The 21,718-nt window shown below is 59.4% G+C and overlaps 1 protein-coding gene across 4 annotated transcripts; it reads right to left on the bottom strand.

Annotated features, from left to right (window-relative positions):
• On the bottom strand, positions 1 to 13,053 carry TSKU (tsukushi, small leucine rich proteoglycan). 4 transcript variants are annotated; one of them, XM_062196749.1, is made up of 3 exons: positions 12,965 to 13,047; positions 5,730 to 6,044; positions 1 to 2,367 (listed from the first exon to the last, which is right to left on the bottom strand). In XM_062196749.1, the coding sequence occupies exon 3, from the start codon at positions 2,357 to 2,359 to the stop codon at positions 1,286 to 1,288; it is 1,074 nt and encodes a 357-aa protein (XP_062052733.1). In that variant the 5' UTR covers positions 2,360 to 2,367; positions 5,730 to 6,044; positions 12,965 to 13,047; the 3' UTR covers positions 1 to 1,285. The 4 variants fall into 4 exon arrangements, with proteins under 4 accessions (XP_062052733.1, XP_062052734.1, XP_062052730.1 ...); XM_062196750.1 differs by lacking the exon at positions 12,965 to 13,047 and adding an exon at positions 11,688 to 11,739; XM_062196746.1 differs by lacking the exon at positions 5,730 to 6,044 and having other exon boundaries at positions 12,965 to 13,053.
• Positions 13,054 to 21,718: the final 8,665 nt, after the last annotated feature.

Below are 21,718 nucleotides of genomic sequence, written 5' to 3'. Positions count from 1 at the left end.
TCTTTATATAGTGTTTATTAAACCAAGGACCGGTCGCGCGCTGGGCTGGGCTGGTGGAGGAAGACACAGCTCTTGCGGCCTCACAGGCATTGACTGGGACCAGCCCTGATGCTCCCGCGGCCGCTCAAGGCTGGCCTCTGCCCAACACCCCAGCACACGCCCAGGCCCCACTGTTACAAAAGTGAACAAATACCAACTTTCTTTTTGTACAAATCACACCTTCCCATCCCCTGCCAGCGGGGGAGGGGAGCAGCGGTTGGAAGGGATGGTCATTAAAAATGGAACGATGCTTATAAAACGAGGAGGAGGGAAAGTGCCCAGGGCTGGGGAGCTGAGATGCCGCCCTGGGTGTGGGGTGTGCACAGAGGTGGGGGAGAGGCCCCAGGAGAACTGGGTCCAGCCGGCCTCTGCTAGCTCAGCTCCTCAGGGGAGCTGGCAGTTCCCGTTCTGATGCTGGGAGACCCCCGTCCAGAGTGAGGAGCTGGCAGGGCTGGGACTGCTGAGCCCCACACTCCCAGGGGCTCTGATAGGGGAACTGGCTTTGCCCATGCCACATGGGGAGTCCCCGGGCTCAGAGACGCCCCTCTGAAGGCCCTGCTGTCACTGCCGCTGGTGATGACAGGCAAAGGGCACGAATGACAGCAAGGGGGAACCCGGCGAGGGGACGACGAGGAGCCAGGAGTCACAGAGGGCCTGGGGCTGAGAGGCAGGAGGCAGGTTCCAGCCAGGAGTCTGCCCCCGTGGGACCTTGGGTTTGTGCACTGCGCTGTGATGACTGGGGACCTGCTGTCCTTTCCAGTGGCCCCCACAGGTAAGGTGCTACCCAGGGCTTCGGGAGAAGGGAACAGGATGAGCTGGACCTCACGGCCCAGAGCTAAGGTGGGACTATGCTGGAAGAGAGCTTCGGCCTCTGAGTGACTGGACAGCGGGCCCAGGGGGATCTGAGCCCTGGCCTGCAGCGCGGGCTCCCACCCACCCTCCTCCTGTCATGGTCACGTGGGGCGGGGCACGAGGGAAGGCACTTGGGGAACAAGGCGGGAAGGGCAGCAGGAACAGATGGAGTCCAGTTTGGCATCGAAGTCCCTCTGCTCGTGGTTTGGGGACAACAGGGGCACAGGGGCCGAGGCTGCTGCTGGGTGCAGCAGAGCCCCTCCCCCAGGCCCGCGGTGCCACGGTGAGGCCTGCAGCCTCCCCCGTCGCACTGGCACGTTGGAATCTAAGTTACTCAGGACCTGAGCAGGCCCAGGGTAGCAGTCTGTCCCGTGGCCCCGGGCCACACCGTTCGTCACAAAATGTCAGGGCCCCTGGCCGCGACCTCCTGGGTGTCTGTGCAGTGTAGGGTCACCTTGGGGCTGGAGCCAGGCTGCCGGGGGTAGGCGCCCTCCCGCACCAGGCGCCGACACTGCATGTCCCTGCCCACGCTGACGCTCTGCAGTGCCGGCAGGTGGCGCAGCAGCAGCTCCGGCAGCGGCGCCAGGCCCGACCCTGACAGGTGCAGCTCCTGCAGCGAGCCCAGGCCTGTGAACGCCTCGGCGCCCGTCCACTTGAGCTTGGGGTTGCCGGACAGGTCCAGCACTTGGAGGCCCGACAGCTCCTGGAAACCATGGGGCACCAGCTGGGGGACGCCCTGCAGGCTGGCCAGCGACAGGTGGGTGAGGCCTGTCAGCCCCGCGAAGGCGCCGGGGCCGATGGCAGCCAAGGGGTTCCCGTCCAGGTTCAGGTAGCGCAAAGGCAGGTCGTGGAGGTCGGGCACCGCGCGGAGCCGGTTCCAGGCCAGGTTGAGGCTCTGTATGGTGGGCACGGACAGGCCGGCCCGGGCGGCGTGGGGCAGTAGGCGGTGCAGGAGGTTGTGGGAGAGGTCCAGGTGCAGCGCGCGGCCTTGGCTGTGGGTGGTGAAGGCTGACATGGAGACCTCCCGCAGCCGGTTGTGGCTGAGGTTCACCTCGCCCAGCGGCGAGCTGGTGAAGGCGTTGGCCGGTAGGGCCGCCAGGCCGTTGTGGCTGAGGTCCAGCGACTCCAGGTAGCGCAGGCGGGAGAAGGCAGTGGGCGGGAGGCTGGTGAGCAGGTTGTGGCTGAGATCCAGGCCAGCCAGCGTCGTGTAGCCTGGCCCGGCCAGCACTGACTCGTTCACCGTCTCCAGGCGGTTGGAGGACAGGTCCAGGTGGGTCGTGTCCAGAGGGATGGGCACTGGCACGATGTGCGGGCCCAGGCCGCTGCAGTCCACACGCGTCAGGCTGAAGCTGTCGAAGAGGCCGAAGGTCTCCACCTCACACTGACAGCCTGGGAAGCATGGCCGGTTCGTCTGGGCTCTGCTCACAGCCAGCAACAGCAGCAGGGGCAGCAGCAGGGGCCACAGCATGGTCGGGGCTGGAAAAGGAGCCGGGGGTGAGGGCTGAGTGTCCCAGATGGGCCTGACCCCACCCCAGAAGGCGCTGGCCAGCCTGACCTCCCGGAACGCCTTCAATCCCCGCTCCTGCTCCTCACCAGCCAGTGCCCCATTTGCATGGCAAGGGGGCCTCGGCCAGACCGGCGGCTTCCTAACTGGGTGCACCTATCTCAGGTGGGCAGATGCGAGCAGGACTGCTGCAGCTGAAGTGGGGGCCCGGAGCCTTCCACACTTGCCCCCCGTCTCCGCCCCGGGGGAAACCCACTGAAGGGTTTCTCGGGCTGGCATCGCCAGCGCCCACGGCCTTGGGTCCACGGGCTAGACCTAGGCCCCACTGGGAAAGGGAGCTCATGTCTCCCCTGCTGAGCCCATGCCGCGTGCTGGGTGTGGTTAAGCCATCACCTGCAGTGCTGGCATCCCACGTGAGCGGCAGTGCGAGTCCCAGCTGCTCCGCTTCTGATCCAGCTCCCTGCTAAGGCAGCAGAAGATGGCTCCAGTGCTTGGGCCCCTGCAACCACGTGGGAGACCCGGAAGAAGCTCCTGGCTTCAGTCTGGCCCAGTCCCAGCCACAGTGGCCATTTGAGGAGTGAACCAGTGGATAGAAGATCTCTGTCTCTCCCTGTTATTCTGCCTTTCAAATAAATAAATCTTTAAAAAGGAAAGAACCTGGCCGGTGCTGCAGCTCAATAGGTTAATCCTCTGCCTGCAGCGCTGGCACACAGGGTTCTAGTCCCGGTCGGGGCGCCGGATTTTATCCCGGTTGCCCCTCTTCCAGGCCAGCTCTCTGCTATGGCCCGGGAAGGCAGTGGAGGATGGCCAAGTCCTTGGGCCCTGCACCCGCATGGGAGACCAGGAGAAGCACCTGGCTCCTGCCTTTGGATCAGCACGGTGCGCCGGCTGCGGCGGCCATTGGAGGGTGAGCCAACGGCAAAGGAAGACCTTTCTCTCTGTCTCTCTCTCTCACTGTCCACTCTGCCTGTCAAAAAAAAAAAAAAAAAAAGGAAAGAAACTTACACAGAGCCACACAGTTATGTGTCCACAGGGTACACACAAAGGGAGCACGGCTCCCTGTTGTGCTCTGGCAGTGGCTGAACCAGCCCCAAGGCCCACAAAGACCACAAGACCCACAAAGACCAGGGCCTGCAAAGGCCAGCCCCACCTCACCCCTCCCTGCCCCATCCCCATGGCCCATCCTCCAGGGCAGGATCCTCCACCTGGGCCCCCCGTCTAGGCTCCCGATGGCTCGAGGGACCTCTGTCATATGCTGTTTCCCCCTGGCCCCGACCCCTTCCCCAGCTGACAGAGCTATTACTCGTGTACCTGCCTTTAATCTTGGGCTCAGGTAGCAAGAGGACCTGATACCTGGAACTAGTAAGAATCAGGACAGGATTAGAACCCAATCCCGCTGTTCACGCCCACTGCCCCCAGCAGGCCAGGCAGGGGAGCGGGGGAGAGGCAAAGTGGGGGCGGGGGGCAGCTCTTCCCTCTGGCATGTGGTAGACCATATCCTCCCTGGACCCTGCTCTCTGTACAATGACAACTGTGGCTGCCACAGATGCCAGGCATCCTGTATATGCTGTTCCATTTAACAGGCACGGCCACGTGGTGGGCCTCAAGGCCTGTGTTTGCCTCCACTGATGGCTGGGGCGCCAGCACCCAGGGGTGCTGGCGTGAACAAATGGTTAAGCAGTGAAGGCTTCTAGCTGGACGGCTTGGGCAGTCTGTGGCCACCCCTGCCCAGCTCAGGGACCACCGGGGCAGGGGGAAGGGCGGGCAGGGGGAGGAGCTGAGGTCTCGCCCCAGCAGGGCTCCTGGCCTGGCCCCTGCCCTCCAGCCCTATCTCCCCCCACCCCCCCAACCCTCCCACCGGCCTGCAGATAGGCCAGGGACAGCAGGATAGCATTTCCAGGCCAGCATGAAACTTTCAGGGAGTGGTCACCTGATCTGTACTCTGGCCCCTCCCAGGGGCAGGGCGAAGTGGGGCTCCCTCCTCTCCCACCCCTTTCTTTTGTAGAGGCCAATCTGAGGATTAAACCCAGCCCAGGTGCATCCTCTGCCGGGTCTCAGCGGAGGCAGGATAGAATGTTCCAGTGTCTGGAACCGAAAGGAAAATATGAAGTTGCTTCAGGTCCCCTTTGTTCCCAGGGCAAGCAGGGTTCGTTACCGCCACGTGTTCCACCTGCCCTGCTAGGTCCATCTAATCCTACCCACCCTTCCTGGGGCTCAAACACACACCACAAAGGGCCCAGGATCACCTTGAGTTCCCAGGGTGATTATACAAGGCGTCCCTGGGACACCAAGCGGTTCACATGAACCTGCTTATGTAACCGGCAACAGAACCCAGTGCCAGCGCTGCCCCTCCAGCCTCGGCCTTGTGCTGGGCTCCAGCTGCCCTCACAGCGGTCGATCAGCCCTCGCTGGAGTGCATGCGAACAGCAGCACAGAGCCGTGTGCAGGGCAGCCACCACCGCGCGGCCAGGAGATCAGGAACGAGGCAATGGCAGTGGGGGCCACTGCGGGGGGCAGCAGCGTGGACGGAGACCCACCCAGTCGACTCCACTCATAACTGCTCCAAGGGCAACGGGACCAGGCCCTCGCTCAGCCCTGCACCGGGCAGCTGGATTGTGGTGGGGAGAGGGGAGAACACACTTCTCCAGGGGCTCCAGCTCACACCCAAGGGCCGGGCACCGGCCATGTAAAGTGCTGACCATGACAGTCGGGGACAGTCCTCACCATAGGCCAGCGCTAAACACACATTTGCTTGTCCAGTGCCCAGGGTCTCTCCACAAAGCCAGCAGTCCCATCCCCATGTTACAGGAAAGGAAACAGGACCAGCACGGAATCACATGGGCCACTGTGCAAGCTGGGGGGATCATGGGTTAGAGGGGACAGAAAGGACAGCCCATTCTCAAGGAGAACACACATGAGAGTGCCCAGCCTGGACACGGACGGAGCCAGCCTCCCCCAGCCTGCCTGGCTGATGGAGCCCCGGCCAGGGCACCGGGGCCCTGCCTCCCTTCTCACACTGCAGGGGCTGCCGGGCGGGGACAGGGTCGCTGTGCATCCTGGTGCAGAGTCAGGTCTTCTCCCCGCTCTGTCCCATCCCTGGACGAGTCCCCACCCCTCTGTAAGCCTCGGCTTCCCCAGCTTCATGGTAAATGGTTCAGTCTAGACAATCCAACTCCAGAGTTTCAGGATTTTAAAAGATTCACAAAAGCATTTAATACTCCGCTACTATGTACCAAACACTGGACAAGACCATGTGAAGGGGTGGGGTCGGGGGAGGCAGGGCTGGAGCCCAGACCAGCAACGCGGGCAGGCACAAAGGCACAAGAGCTCGTACATGCCTGGACCCAGGAGGCCAGGGCCGCCGCTCCGGGCACCCTTCGCAGCTGTGTGCACTCGTCCGAGCCTGGGCTCTCTCCTCTGTGGACAGCACTAACAGCGCTTCCCCTGGCTGCAGACTGCGCGGAGAAAAGAGATGGGCGGCCACGCAGAAGGCCGAGGAAGAATAGGGGTCCTGGGGTCACAGTTCCTCACTTTCCCCCGACGCACTGATCCGGTGGATCCAGCAGAACCCGCGGGCAGGAGCAGCGACGTCGCCCCCGGTTCTCCAGGTGACAAGTCCACGGTGACTCTAGCAAAGTGTGCTGACGGCCTGGGAGCATGGAAGAGACAATGGCGGGGCTCTAACCACTCTGGGCAGGGCTCTCTGCCATGAGACAGCTGCCCGGATCAAAGGCGCCTCGGGTTCTGTTTTTAACCAGCATAGATGCACCTGCAAGCTGTCCCTACCTTCCTCCCCGACCTAAGCCCCCATCTGGATTTAGACCCTGCTTGGTGGTCACAGGGGGACCCGCCCTCACCCGCCAGCCTCTGCTTGCATCACAGGCCCCGTGGAGGCCACGGCTGACAGAGGCCCAGAGGGGCACGGGGTGCCAAGAAAGTGGCAGAGCAGGCCAGGAAGCTGGGAGCCGGCCCCCTGCACTGCGGTTGGGCCCATGCAGATCCCCTCTGCCCACACCCACTCCTGGGCCAGCCCTGGCCTCTCACGCCACAGGCCGAGTCCGTGACAGGTGAGCAGCATGGGGTGGGGCCCCGCCTTCTTCACCCGTGTGCCTTCCCTGACCTAGGGTCCAAGCCAGGTGTGGCAGGCGCAGGCACGAACATGGCACCGAGCCTCCGGCAAGTCCCAGCCCTGCGGAGTCTCAGGGTCCTCGACAGGGAGCAGAACCCAGGGCTGTCCCCAGGATGAAACGGCAGGAGCAAAGCATGCGGCTCGGCGTCGGCCGCGTGCCAAGTGCTCCCGGGGTGGCAGGACCACAGCGCTCGCTTATTCAGCTTCCTGAAGGCCATGACTGTGACACTTTCCCACTCCTCCCACCCAGGCTCCCAGTGCAGGCCCAGGCTCCCAGCTTGTGCCAACAATCTCCAGTCACTTTGCTCGTGCCTGTCACCAAGCCCACAATCTCCCTCCTCCTCCTCCGAGGATACCTCCCCAGGGGCCTGGGGTTCCAGCTCAGGCCTCCCTGGCCCCTGCTGCCTGCCCTTGGTGCCATCGCCCAGCACCTCTGGCCCACAGAACTTTCCAGCTCCCTCCAACAGCTTTAACAGAGAGCCCCTGGCACAGGAGCCAGGTAGAGAGGAGGCCAGGGGCCACAGCAGCCACCTGAGACAGGCCTCGGCCCGCCCAGCTGCTCCTCAAGGCTGCGCTGCCAGCCTCCCCACGCCCCACACCCCTCCGTCATGAGCTCACCCACACTGACGCCAGCGGAATCCCTGGGTGGGATTGCATCAATGTCCTGCCTCAACCCCTTAGTCAGCTCTGCAAACACAAGGCACCTCGAGGGCCGGCTCCCCCAGCAGCCACGCTAACGCCTCACATCTGGACGCAGGCAGCAGCTCACCACGCCCCCACCACCATCTTGTTCCTGCCTCCCTATAACCCGGGACTGGGCCACTACGGCCCCTACCGTGCAGACCAGCAAGCGGACAGACGGTATTCAACTGGGGAGGATAGGAAACAGGACTCACGCCCAGGCGTCTCGGCTCCAAAGCCAGGGCCCCTTAGGCTGCTCTGCCTCCCCTTACAAATGGGCATGTGTGGTCGACACCTTTGAGCTGGCCTTGCCGGACTGCAATTACAGGTTTACCTGCCTGCCCGCTGGGGGTGGTGGTGGGGTTTGGATTCACCTTTACGGCCCTGGAGCCGAGCACTGGGCCTGGCCCAGGGCGGAGAACATATGCACCCACACCAGGCACGTGGGAGGCTGTTTCTCTCACCCTCTGCCAAGCCTCCGTCACCTGTTTGGCCATTCTACGAGATCAGCAGGCTAGACGGCTCCATCCCTAAGTTAGTGCAGTGTGAAGATGCCCAGAGAGGTTCAGTGATCTGACCAGAGACACACAGCCAGCCACCAAGGGCAGGGGCTGGGCTCAGGACCCAGGTTTCTGGGGTAGGAGAAGCCTGGAAGGCCAGCAACCTTGTCCCAGGAGGATAATCCGTCAGGAGACGGGCAAGGCTTCCGGTGTTACTTCCTCCTTCCAACACCTCCTCCTCTGGGAGCTTGGCAAGCGCCATCCTTTGGAGGCAGCACGTGCGGGCACAGGCGAGGGCAGCACGGGGTGGGCAGGGGGAGACTCCGACAGTCAGGAAGGTGGGCTCCAACGCACAGGGTGTGTGTCCTCACACGGGGTGTATGTCCGTACCCCTCTCTGTGACGCAGTGGGAACCCTGGTATTGCTGCCAGGGGCTCTCCGTGATGCGGACACGAGGTAGAGAGACAAGGACTCCGCGCTGGGCCTGCCACCCCCGATGCTCACTGCAGGTCAGTGTCTGCTCCCTCAGGGTGATCTCATGCGCCACCCGCAGGTGCTAAGGCACAGCAGGGGAGAGGACGAAGCAGAACGGAAAATCCATCCCAGAGCCTTGGCCTCATCTCCAGATGCGCCAGGGCCCGGCCGGGGCTCCCAGTGTTGGCTGGCTCTCCCCGGGGGCTGGTGAGGTGAGGGGCAGCTGAAGGCTCGCAGGGACCAGAGCGGCCGAAGCAGCAGGGAGAGGAACTGGTGGCTCACTGGCTTCCCCTCCTCGTCCCCCAGCTGGGCGGTCACCACACCTGCCCAGGGCGGGCTCGGGAGACCAGCGTGGCACCCTGGCACCTGCCTCCAACTGGCAGCCAGCGTGACAGCGGAGCGCACCCCCCATAAGACCAGGACGCCACCACTGCTCCCTGTTTAAAATCTGGGCCACACAGAGCCTCCCAGTCCAGAGGCCTGTCACCCCCACTAGGGCCCCTGCTTTCGCACAGGCTGTTCCCTCTGACAAAGACGACAAAGGTCCCCTCTCCTCTGTCCACCAAACTCTCACTCGCCCGATTCAAAAGCTCCCTCTTCTCAGAGGCCTCCTCCCTCTCACCGGCCCCTCACCCAGCGAAGGCTCTCTGTCCCCCTGAGCTCCTGGCCCTGCAGCTGCCCCGGTCAAGGTATCAGACCATTTCGTGGTCTGTCACTGTCTTCGGATCGGCGCCCAGCTCCTGTTCTGCTCAGGACCTGGCCATGGGATGGGGTAAACCAGATGACTGCAATGTCACGGCCACAAAGCTTCCTTCTGCCCGGAACGCTTGCAATACTTAGGGCTTTGCCAGGTAGGGAAATCCGGTTCAGGACAGAGCAGACACCGGCCCTGCCTTCTACTGTCAGTGCCACCTAGCAAACGTCTGCGGGACGTGACACAACCACAAACCACTTCTCATCAGTCACTCCTTAGCCTTTCTCACAGCTCCGACAGCGCCGCGGGGCTGACAAGCATCCTCACTTGAGGGATGAAGAGGCTGAGACTGAGACAGGGAAAGCTACTCAGCCCAGGCCGAAGAGTTAGAAAGCAACGGAGCGGGAGGAAAGCCCAGGTCCTTTTAACTCAGAGGTTACCGCGCTCAGCCGCCAGCGCCACCCACGAGGCAGAGGCCGGTGTCCTAGAACGACCAGTCCCACCCTCAGCGCCTAGTTAAAGCCTGCAGCTGCTCTCCACTGCCCTAGTTCAAATGCCAGCTCCTCGCGATCTGGGGGCAATTCAGCCCCCACCTCCCCTCCCACCCCCAGGACCGGGCACACCTGACAGTCCGCCACGCTGCCCACCTCTGTGCTGTCTTCACAACACACACAATCCTGCACTTGCCCCTATGTCGGGGCCCCTTCCTGCCTCCTCGTGCATCCTGTGGCTGGGGGCTTCCAGGGGAGGACCAACACTCCTATTTTTTCTTAAAAAAAAATTATTTATTTAATTGAAAAGCAGAATTAGACAGAGAGAGAGAGAGAGAGAGAGAGAGAGAGAGAGAGAGAGATCTTCCTTCATCCACTGGTTAACTCCCCAAATAGCCACGACGACCAGACTTGGCCAGGAGCCTCCTCGGGTCCCCCATGTTGGTGGCAGGGGCCCAAGCACCTGGGCCATCTTCCAGGGCTTTCCTCAGGCCATTCAGCAGCAGCTGGATTGGAAGTGGAGCAGCCAGGACAAGAAGCGGTGATCATAGGTGAGGCCAGCGCCCCTGGCCGCCCCTTCACCCAGTATACCATGGCGCCGGCCCCTCAGCAGTGTTTAATAAGTACTCTCGGTGCCCAGCCGAGCCTTCCCTGAGAAAGGATGGGTGGATTCCAAGTGCATCCCCTGCTTTGAATCAGAAGTCATGATTACGAAGAGAGCTGATTTGGCCTCTACCCACTCACAACCTGTCATTTAAAAGGTGGGGGGGCAGAGCCATGGCAGTCCCTTCAACTCCCTCCATTTAGAACTCAGCAGCTTTTGCCTTTCCTGGGGAGGGGGTAGAGGCCACTCTGGAGGTGCCAATTAGCACGGTCAACCAGGACAGGAAGGGAGGAGGCAGGCCCCCCCCACCCCTCTCCTCCCAGGAGAGAAACTGAGGCAGAGAGAAGGACAGCAGAGCGCCCACCTCTCCAGGCAAGTGGCCTTTGCCCCTCCTCCTGACCGCAGCCTTCCTAGAGTCCTTGGTTAAAGACCAGGTGGGGGGAAGGTGTCAGGGTTTTTTTGACCCCAGATCAAAGCCCAGCAGGCTCCAGCCTCTAGCTCCCAGCCCTCCTGGTCCCGGACCCTGCAAGTCTCAACGTGTCCCAGAGGCAGAGCGTGGAGCCGGGAAGGTCCGGAGAAGTTCCCAGTCACCTCCTCCCGGCCTCCCTGGCCAAGTGTGGGTGGGCACTGCTCTCCGCCGCTCGGGCAGCGCGGGCTATCCCCAGCGTGGCGAGGGCGTGCTCACCCAGTCCCCCCCGGGGACAGGGTCGCCACGACTCAGCCGGGCACCGCGCCCGCGGCCAATAGTGCGACCCTGCCCGTCCCACTCGAAGCCAGTGTGTGTGAGGTTCGCAGGCCCCGCGGCCCAGTTGGGGGTCCTGCAAGCCCGGATCCAGACCAGCAGTCTCTTCTCGCCGACCCACCCGGGTCGGGGTGCAAGTGGGTGCAGCGCGGAGCGCAGAGGGGAGCCGCTCTCCACGCCGAGCCGCCCCGTTCACACACTCTCTCCCAGAAGCTGGGCGGGCGACGCTGGCTGCCCGGTCCCCTCCTCTGTCTGAGCTGTCTCCAGCCCGAGCCCAGGACCAGCCGCGTCCCTCCTGCTCCCAGTCGGGTCCGGCACGCTCCTCCCAGCCCTGGCGGGGGCCCAGGACCAACCGATTCCCCCTCCCAGTCCCATCCCACTGGCTCGCGGCCCCGAGGACCTCAGGAGGCTAAAGAGGGGCGGGCTGCTGCGCGGGGAGCCCCGGGAAAAGTTTGAGCCAAGTCGGGGGCCGGGCCGACAGCAGGGGGCGAGCAGCTGCGGCGGCGCTGGCTCCGGGCGCGCACACACCCCACGGACACCCAGCCCAGACACGTAGACAGCACAGACCACGTACAGGGACACGCGGCGGCGCGCCCACGACACCCACCGCCGAACGCCGGCGCACAGCACGGACACACAAAGGCACGGGCAGATGAGCGTCCCGAACCCCAGTCCACAAAGACCCACACCCGCGGGATGCACGTGTCGCCACAAAGACCCCCCCAGGCGCCCGCCCACTCCCACGGCCCAGGGCAGAGCCTTTGTCTCCTGGAAGCCCTCTCCCCTCGGTCCGGGCTTCCCCCTCCGGGCCGTGGCCCGGGGTCCAGGAAAAGTTGAGGGGCCTCGGCGGGACCCCACCCCGCCCCTGCGCCTGGCGCCGCCCGCCCGTCCGTTGGAGCGGCGGGGGTGGCTGGGGTCCGTGGCTCGGCTCCTGCCCACGGCGCCGACTCCCGCTGCGCCCGGGGACCCGCACCCACCTGGAAGGCTGCGCAGCCGCCGCCTCGGCACGCTCACCCAGGCGGCCCGGCCGCGGGCCCCGGGGCCGGCGCTTTTCTCTGCGCCGCGCGGCCCGCCCCCCGGTCCCCGCCCGCCGCCGGGCTCCCCCCTGCCGGGCGCCCAGTGGCGGCTCCGCCGGGCGGCCGCGCGGCTAGGGAGCGTCGCCAAAGTACCGGCGTTCCGCCGCGCGCTCCCCGCCCGCCCCGCCCCCCGCCCGCCGGCTGAGCCCGCTCCGAGCCCGGGTTCCACCCGAGGGAGCGTCTCAAAAGTGCGCAGCGCCCGCCCTCTCCAGGCCGCCTCACTCCCGGCTTCCTGCATCCCGAACCCCTGCCCCTCCCCCTGCGCGCCCGAGCAGCCTCAGCAGATGGCCGCTCGCTCGGGAACATCTGGAGGTCGCTGGCGAGGGAGAGAGAGGGAGAGAGAGAGAGAGAGAGAGAAGGGACTTGTTGGTGAGAAAGACTTGGGTGGGTGAGGGTTTCCCTTTCCTGGGGTTCACCCCTCCCTTTCTTTTAAAGAGTGAAAAGAAGTTCAGAAACGTTAGAGAGAGACCGAGAATCAGAGCAGGCAAAGACCAACTCCGGAGAGGCGAGAGGGGAGAGCCCGCCACGGGCAGGGCAGGAGAGAAATTTTTCTGCAGGAAACCGTGGACTTGTGGCTGGCTGTCTCAGATGAGAAGTTGCTGTGCGCACCCCCGCACAAGTTTAAGTCTCTCCCTCCCTGCCAGGCCGTCCTCCTGTACCCCTGCTTATGCAGGGGAAAAAAAAAAAAGGTCAGGAAAGCATCTAAGACAGTTTACAGTAGGGATTTGGGGGCACAAATCACCTAGGGGATAGATTTCCTGGAAGGTGCAAGCTGGGTGCCTGTGTGTGTGTGTGTGTCCCTGTCTACAAAGCCAGACCACAGCCCACCTTGGCAGGGGAGAGACCTGGGGGGGGGGGGGGGAGGGCGCCATGTGGACCTCCCAGGAACTTCTGCACTTTACAGAGCGCTGGGGAGAGACTTTGCCCCCACCCCTACCCCTCACCTCCACCCCGTGGCCCAGACTTGTTTGGCTCAGTTTCTCTGCTCCTGATTTCCCTACTACTTTTCTTTCTCTTTTTAATTAAGAAGAGTTGCTGTGTCTGGCTGCCTGCCTGGAAGGAGGGAGGTCGGCACCCTCACAGTCGAGTCTGCGGCCTCCTGGCCCCTGTGTGGTCATGGGGACTCGCCTGGGCACCGTTGTCCGTTAGGGGGCTGGGAGGGCGGGCACCTGTCTTACCTGGGTGGGGGCAAGAACTCCACTGGCCCCTCATCAACCGGCCTTGGGAACGGTACCTCCGGCTCTTTGCACCCAGTGTCCTCTGCACAGTCAAGCTTAATAAAGGCGCTGCCAGCATTCAACCTTGGTCTACTTGGAACCTGGGGCTGTGGCAGGGGCGGGGCCAGATCACGGCTGATCCTTCCTCCCAGGGCAAGCAGTGAGGGCCACACATGGACTTGGACGGGCTCAGGTTCCAGCACTGGGTAACCTTGCCTGGGTGTGGAGGGCTGGGTCTCAGCACCCAGCAGCTGAAGCTAAAGACTGCTCAGCTTCCTGGCTGTCTGGGGGGTGGCTGCCCAGGTGTGCGGGGGCTGCGGGCACCAGGCCCCTGGAACAGGCCCCTCAATTCTCAGGAACCGGATAAGTGCCCTTCCACACTGGCTGCTGGCCGGCAGCAGCTCCTGCGCACTTCCACATCTATCATTTGGCTGGATTGCCCTCACCTGGCAGGTGGCCTCCAGGGGCCTGGGGGAAGGGGTTCTGTTAGCTTTACTGCCTCCCCCCTCACTGTGTCTCTTGTTGCTGTCTCTGCCTCTGCTCCCCTCTCCTGTCTCCCGTCCACACTGTCATGTCACAAGAGTGATCCGTTCTAAGCTGCAGATCTGTATAATGGATCATAACACTTGCCTGCTTATAACTTTGGCAGAAGCCAAACTCTTTAGCTTGGCATTCAAGGCCCCAAGTGGTTCGCCCTCTCTCCCGGCCTCCTCAGTACCCCTTCTGGCCACCACTATTACATAGCCCAAGCTCTGAGACTCTAGTCACACGGGAATAAGGAGGAGTGGGGGTGCCTCTGCAGTCTTCAATTCTCTCTCCAGAGTCTCCTCCTCCAGGAAGCCCTCAGTCTGGCAGAGTTGACCCCTCCTCCTGCTGTGCTGCTGTGACCCTTACAGAGAAGCCCTCACTGTCGTGTTCACCATTTGCCCTCTTTGCACCATAGCATGGCTGCTCTGCCCGGCCAGGGACCATGCTGGACACCTTTAAGATCATTGTATCACTGGGGCTGGCGCTGTAGCACAGCGGGTTAATGCCCTGGCCCGAAGCACTGGCATCCCATGTGGGCGCTGGTTCTAGTCCCAGCTCCTCTTCTGATCCAGCTCTCTGCTATGACCTGGGAAAGTAGTTGAAGATGGCCCAAGTGCTTGGGTCCCTGTACGCACGTGGGAGACTCAAAAGAAGCTCCTGGCTTTGGATCGGCACAGCTCTGGCCGTCGCAGCCATCTGGGAAGTGAACCAGCGAATGGAAGACCTCTCTCTCTGTCTCTACCTCTCACTGTAACTCTTTCACGTAAATAAATAAATCTTAAAAAAAAATCATTATATCACTCAGCGCTGACAGCAGCCACCATAAATCAACGGTGGCGAGGCCCGGAGAGGGTGAGAGATCTGCCAGAGATTACCCAGCACGTTCTCTCCAGAGCGACTACAGCAGTCTGGGCCCCAGTTTTCTTTTTGCTATTGTACGGCCCCCACCCACAGCTGAGTGCGGTGTAGCAGGAAGGCCTGGAAAGCTCAGGGTGCCAGGTGCAAGTCGCCACCTCCCTGAGCCTCGGCTGCCCTACCTGTAAAAGAGGCGTAAGTAAGAAGCCCAGCCTCCCGGGGATGCTGGGAAGATCGGATGAATAGGTGCAGGTGCGGCGGGGGGGGGGGGGGGGGGCGAGATGGGGAGAGTCTTTCTTGTTTGGGTATTTAGAACATCATTCGTGGGTTGCACACAATGTCAACTTAAACATTAGCCTGCTATCAGGTTATTCAATTTCAAGTCTGACTGCAGTTGCCTTGGCAGAGCCAGACCGAATGATTCTGCCGGCCTTATGTGGCCTGGGGGCCGGCCGTTCCCCACCCCACCCCCAACCCCCTCAGCTCTAGGCAGCTGGGTGCTTTCAGTTAACCCAAGGACCAGTCATCCTGCAGCTGAAGGAGATTGGCTCAGAACCTCTGCTTGCACAACTTTCAAACGGAAGTTAAAAGGCATCGTCACTCCCTCTGGCTGCTTGCTCACTTCCCAGGGTTGGAGAAAGATCTTCCTTTCTCTCTTCCTCACCACAGCTGCCACAGTGGGGCCAGAATCCACCCCAAGTCCAATGCTTCACTGTGTGCCCCACCCCGGACCTCAACTAGTTAACCAGCGTAGTGGGGTTTCTTCCTGCTGTGTTCTCTTCTCAGCTGGCAGAGGCTGGCAGGGGGAAGTTAATAGAGCGCAGGACCACGGCGGGATAATGGGAAAGAAGATTGGGAGGAAAAGAATGTGTCTCCAGCTGCCCTGCCAGTCCTGCATGTCTGCAGTGTATGTGTGTGTGAGTGTGTGTGAGTGTGTGCGCATGAGTGTGTGAGTGTGTATGAGTGTGAGTGCGTGTGAGTGTGAGAGTGCGTGTGTGTGCACTTGAGTGTGTGACTGTGTGTGAGTGTGTGTATGATTGTGAGTGTGTGGTGTGTGAGTGTGTGTGAGTGTATGAGTGTGAGTGTGTGAGTGTGTGTGTATGAGAGTGTGTGTGAGTGTGAGTGTGTGTGTGAGTGTGTGGCGTGCTGTGCTTTAAAAAGCTCCTCTGGTGATTCTGGTGTTGGTATGAGGACGGGGGACAGGCAGAACCCCTTCAGGTGGCACAGTCCTCCCGTCGTGTTCCCATTTTTAAACCTTTTTAACAGATTTTTAGGTATTTGGCTACCAGTCCCATTCTATAGATGGGGAAACAGACTCAGAAGTGAGAGAACTTCCGCTGGCTCCCTGTGATAACTCCCGGATTTTGTGCACGGGCCTTGCAGAATGAAATGAAGGGACACTAGCCAGTAGCCTGAAGCCCTGTGATGAAATAAAGGTCTCAACAGAGCTAAGTGCACAGGCAATTGTAAAAATGAGCATCACTGTAACTCTCACGTGTAACTCCACTCTATTTTTCACTTAAGAGATGAATATTTAAAAGAATAGTTCTAGTTGGGGCACACGATGAATCAAGCTATAATTTTGTGACATCAATGACTGAAACGTGTCGGGAGGGAACTGTTAAAGGAACAGAGTTGTGTATGTTACTGAAATTAAGCTGGGGGCCGGCACTGTGGCCATCTTCCCCCTGCAGCGCCGGCATCCCATATGGGTGCTGATTTTAGTCCCAGTTGCTCCTCTTCCAGTCCAGTTCTCTGTTGTGGCCCGGGAGGGCAGTAGAAGATGACTTAAGTGCTTGGGCCCCTGCACCCGCATGGGAGACCAGGAAGAAGCTCCTGGCTCCTGGCTTCAGATCGGCGCAGCGCCAACTGTAGCGGCCATTTGGGGGAGTGAACCAACGGAAAGAAGACCTTTCTCTCTGTCTCTCCCTCTCACAGTCTATAACTCTACCTGTCAAATTAAAAAGAAAGAAATTAAGCTGGTATAAATGCAAATTAGAGTGTTACAACTTTAGGGTGTAAAATGTAATCCCCATGGTAACCACAAAGAAAATAGCTATAGAATATATACAAAAGGAAATGAGAGAGGAATTTAAATGTTTTGCTGCCAAAAAAATCAACTGAACACAAAAGAAGACAGTGATACAGAAGTGAGGAATGAAAACACTGTAAAGCATATAGAAAACAAATAACAAAATGACAGAGCTGAATGCCTCACCAGTAATGACTTTAAATGTAAATGGGTTAAATTCTCCAGTCAAGAGAAAGGTTGGCAGAATGGATAAAAACACAAGGTCCAAACTCTACACTCCCTATAAGACATTTGCTTTAGATCCAAATACACAAATAGGTTGAAAGTGAAAGAACAGGATGAGATAATCCATGCATAGAGGAACCAAAAGAGAACTTAGGCAGTGATGCTAATATTTGCCAAAGTGGCCTTTAACTACAAAAGGTCACAACACACAAAGAAGGACATTATGTATTCACAAAAGGTTCAATACAGCAAGAAAAAATAGAATAACTACAAGAATGTACACATCCAGTAAGAAGTCATCACAATATATGAAATAAATGTTGATAGAATTTAAGACAGAAACACATGTTCCACAATAATAGTTGGAAATTTCAATACTCCTCTCTGAATAATGGATAGAACAGAGACCAGCATTGTGGTACAACAGATAAAGCTGCAGCCTGCAATGCCAGCATCCCATATGGGCACCGGTTCAAATTCCGGCTGCTTCACTTCTGATCCAGCTCTCTGCTGTGGCCTGGGAAAAAGCAGTGGAGGATTCCCCAAGTGCTTGGGCCCATGTTCCCATGTGGGAGACCTGGAAAAAGCTCCTAGCTTTGGCCTGGCCCAGCCCCAGCTGTTGTGGCCACCTGGGGAGTGAACCAGTGAATGGAAGATCATTTCTCTCTCTCTCTCTCTCTCTCTCTCTCTCTCTCTAACTCTGACTTGCAATTAAATAAAGAAGTCTCTTTTTTTAAAAAAGTATTAAACCAAAAATAATAAAGAAAACATTAATAATAATGGATAGAACAACCAGACAGAGGATGATGGGAGAAACAGAGGGCCTGAACAGCCTAATAAACCAAGCAGATGTAACAGACACACACCTAATGTGTCAAGTTTGTTTTACACCATGCAAAGGGTTATGAAGACGGAAGACGGTGATGGTTGCACAACATTACGAGTGTACTTAATACCACTGAATTGCACACTTCAAAACAGTTAAGATAACAAGTTTTAGGTTCTGGATATTTTACCATAATAGAAAAAAATTGAAGAACAGATAACTGGATGGGAAATGAAGCAGGAGTCTGGTTGTAGGGCGAGGGGAGCATGGCGTGGGGTGTGGGAGGCCTGGAAGGCACGAAGGGGGAAAGGAGAAGCCAGCCTTGCATTCAGTGGGGGAGGGGACACCGTGGTGCCATCCATCCAGCCCTGGCTTCTCCAGGGTCAGCCAAGACCTCAGCCTCCAGATTCCCCAGTTCAGTGGTGGTGGGGAGAAGGCCAGGAGCAAACAGTCTTCTGAGCAGCTGCCGGAGCCGGTCTCCTCCGGGGAGGCCACCTTCCTGCTCCCCTTGGCTTCCAGGCCTCCTCTGACCCTGGGCGCTCTGCTCCATTGCTATATCCGGGAGCCAAGCAGACCCATATGTTCAGACAGGGCGTGATGCTCCCGCCGTGGAGTAAGCAGGGGAACTAGCGGATCTGGGGGTCAGCGGCCAGGCACTCTACCCCTCGTCCCTCTGCTGTGTCGGTGGCAGACTGAGGTTCAGAGGGAGAGGGGAGTAGTGACTGGACCAAGGTCACGGGCCGGTGAGCAGGACAGCTCCTTGTCTCCTAGGCAACAGCTCCTTTTACCCCTGGACATTGCCTTTTTCTGTGTCTGCCCAGCTTGACTTCCCACCGGTCTGTCCTCTGTCTCAGTCCCCCGGTCCATCCATCCAACCTCCTGAGCCTCTGAGACCCAGCAGGTCTGATGCGGGGCTGCTGGAGCTCCCGGCTGGGGTGGGCATCTGACACAGACCTCTCTCAGGTCCCGAGGAGTCTCGGATGCCTGCTAGACGGAGAGCAGAGGAGCCCGGCTGCAGCCGGGGAGGGCATCCTGTTGGGCACAGAGGGTGGGGGTCGGGCTGAGCAAAGCAGGGAAGGGCGTTCCAGGCAGAGGGAGTGGCCTGACCAGGGACCAGAGGGGAGAGTATGGAGCAGCAAATGGTGCCACGTGGCTGGGGTACGGGTCTGAGAAGGGAAGCAAGTCACATGGAGTGCTGGGGGCAGGCTGAGGGGAAGGCCTTGGTGCCAACGCCTGGGAGCCACTGATGGGCTCCATCAGTAAGACCGTCTCCATGAAGAGTGCTCAGCGAGGCGGTGGAGGACCTGAGGGTGTCCTTGTCCCCCCGTGCTAGCCTGTGGATGTCTTCCAGAACGCCTTCTACACCCCCAACACACACACACACACACGGAACCATGCACCTGCACTCATTTCCCGCCCTGTCCTCCGTCCATCTCTCTCTCCCTCTTCTTAGCCTTCCGTCCTTGCTGGTTACCCAGACCCTTTCCTACTCCACTCCACTCCTGTCTCCCTGACAATGACCACCGTGTCCTAGCGTCACACTGTGCACACACAGAGCCCCGGACACGGGATTCCCATCCTGGCTTTTGCCACCAACTACCTTGCTTTCAGACCCAGCAAGTACAGCTTGTTAATAATGACAAATTTACGGCCACTGCCATGGCTCACTTGGCTAATACTCCACCTGCAGTGCCAGCACCCCGGGTTCCAGTCCCGGTTAGGGTGCCGGATTCTGTCCTGGTTGCTTCTCTTCCAGTCCAGCTCTCTGCTGTGGCCCGGGAAGGCAGTGGAGGATGGCCCAAGTGCTTGGGCCCTGCACCCCATGGGAGACCAGGAGGAAGCACCTGGCTCCTGGCTTCGGATCGGTGCAGTGCACCTGCCACAGCGCACCGGCTGTAGCAGCCATTTGGGGGGTGAACCAACAGAAAAGGAAGACTTTTCTCTCTGTCTCTCTCTGTGTCTAACTCTGCCTGTCAAAAGAAATAATAATAATGACAAATTTGCAAGGCCATTGGCAGCCGACAAAGTCCCTCTGACCCATTGTCTCTCTCTCCAGCACCCCCTGTAGGGGAAGGTGCCTCATCTCCACAGCCCAGAAGCTTCCCGACTGGGTCACTCGTCCTTGAGAGCCAATGAACTCAGAGGAACTTTGTTATCGCCTGCGGTAGGTTATTACGTTATTGTGTGCAAAGGGCTGTGTGCTCAATTTATTGCCTTCTGTCCCAGGACAAACAGAACTCCAGAACGTTGCCCCATGGGAGGTTAATCACGGAGAACATCAGAATCAGTGCTAGCCACAAGCAGAGCAGTTCTACCAAGACGTTTCCAGATTTTTTTAAAAGGCAGCCCAATAGTCAGAAATGCACCTGATCCCACAACCTGGGACCCAGATGGATCCGTGTTTGCACTCAGCTCTACCACGTGTAATGCATCCTGATTCTTTCTTTCCTATTCTATTCCACTAGGAGTAATGGTGGTCACAGGCCTAGTAAATTGATTTCACATCTCACTAATTACATTACAATGGGAATTGGAAAGCTTCTGTTTTAGTCTCTCTTGTTAAAACAAAAGAAGAGGGGACCTCCTCCAGGCTGGCCCACTGCACTCACGCCCTCCCTTCCCAGCCCCAAACATCCAGGTAGAATTATTTCCTGAGCATTTTCCGGGTTCCACCACCAGCAACACTGGGAACAGCTATCTAGACTCAGTGTTCCCTTGTTACCACCTCCCATTTGGCCCCTCCGCAGGGCCATACCCTGGCCTCTGCCACTGCCAAGCTGCCGACAAGGGTTCACCAGCGGCTTCCTCGCCTTCCCCCCACCCCACCCCCGACACCTCTGGCTGCTCCTGGTTGGGCTCCTTGGCTGCCTCCTCCTTGGTCCCTGGCCCACACATGACTGTTCGCGCAGGCTCTGCTCTGCATCCCCCTCCCCCACCATGCCCACATCGGGCCTTGTGTGGTCCCTGGTAATAGCTGCTGATCTGTGTCTCCGGCTGTGACCTCACTGGCCACCTGTCCGCTCAACATCACCAGGAAGCTCCACAGGCCCCACGCTCTAGTTGCCTGAGCCAGAGTCATCTCCTGCCCCCAGCAGCCCCTCCCTCCCGAGTCCTCATGGCGGTGAAAGGTGCTACCACCCACCCCGCTGTATCAGCCAGGAGCCTGGGGCTGGCCCAAGACTCCTCCTGGCCACAGTCATAATGTCCTCAACCTTCCCATACCCTCCTCTCTGGGTTCCTATCAATCTCTCCATCCTAGTCCAGGATCACGTGGACACCACCTCCATGAAGTCTCCCTGCCTGCATCTCATCACCTCTGGAGCTGGCTTTGTGGGGCAAGAAGAAGGTTTCTTCTGAAATGCAATTTGAGGGGCAGACCTTTGCCCTAGCAGTGAAGACACCCACGTGCTATGTCAGAGTACCTGGGTTTGATTCCCTGCTCTGGCCCCTGATTCCAGCTCCCTGCTCCTGCAGACGCTGGGAGGCAGCAGGTAGGGCTCAAGTACTTGGGTCCTTGCCACCCACATGGCAGACCTGGACTGGGTTCCTGGCTCCTGGCTTTGGCCTAGTCCAGCCTTGATGGTTAAGTGCATTATGGGTGAACCAGCAGATGGAAAATCTGCCTGGGGGCCTGCGCTGTGACATAGTGGGTAAAGCTGCCCTGCTGCTCCACTTCTGATCCAGCTCTCTACTATGGCCTGGGAAAGCAGTAGAAAATGGCCCAAGTCCTTGGGCCCCTGCACCCACGTAGGAGACCCAGAGGAAGCTCCTGGCTCCTGGCTTCAGATTGGCACAGCTCCGGCCGTTTCGGCCATCTGGGGAGTGAACCAGCAGATGGGAGAGCTCTCTCTGCCTCTGCCCCTCTATGACTCTACCTTTCAAATAAACAAATCTTTAAAAAGAAAGAAAGAAAATCTGTCTGCCTCTCTGTGTCTGTCTCTCACTACCTCTCCCTGCCTTTCTGTCTGCCTCTCAAATAAATACACTTTTAAGAAGTTTAAAATACATTTCTGTTCTTGTCTCTAATTGCTTTAGCATCCTCCCTCTAATACTCTGTGGCTTTGGGGATGAAGTTGAAAATGCTCACCGTCGAGAAGTCTGCCTACCCCTCCCGCCTCGCTTTCCTCTGCGTTCCAGACACACACCAGCCACCTCCAGGTCTTTGGACAGGGGGCCTCCCCCAGCCTTCGCACTCACTGCCCTGGCTCATGCCGGCTACAGCCCAGTCCCCAGTCCTGGCTAAGCAGGC

Source organism: Lepus europaeus, chromosome 7 (assembly GCF_033115175.1).
Source record: "Lepus europaeus isolate LE1 chromosome 7, mLepTim1.pri, whole genome shotgun sequence".
In the NCBI taxonomy this organism is placed as follows: Eukaryota; Metazoa; Chordata; class Mammalia; order Lagomorpha; family Leporidae; genus Lepus; species Lepus europaeus.
This window is presented reverse-complemented; position numbering and strand designations above follow the sequence as displayed.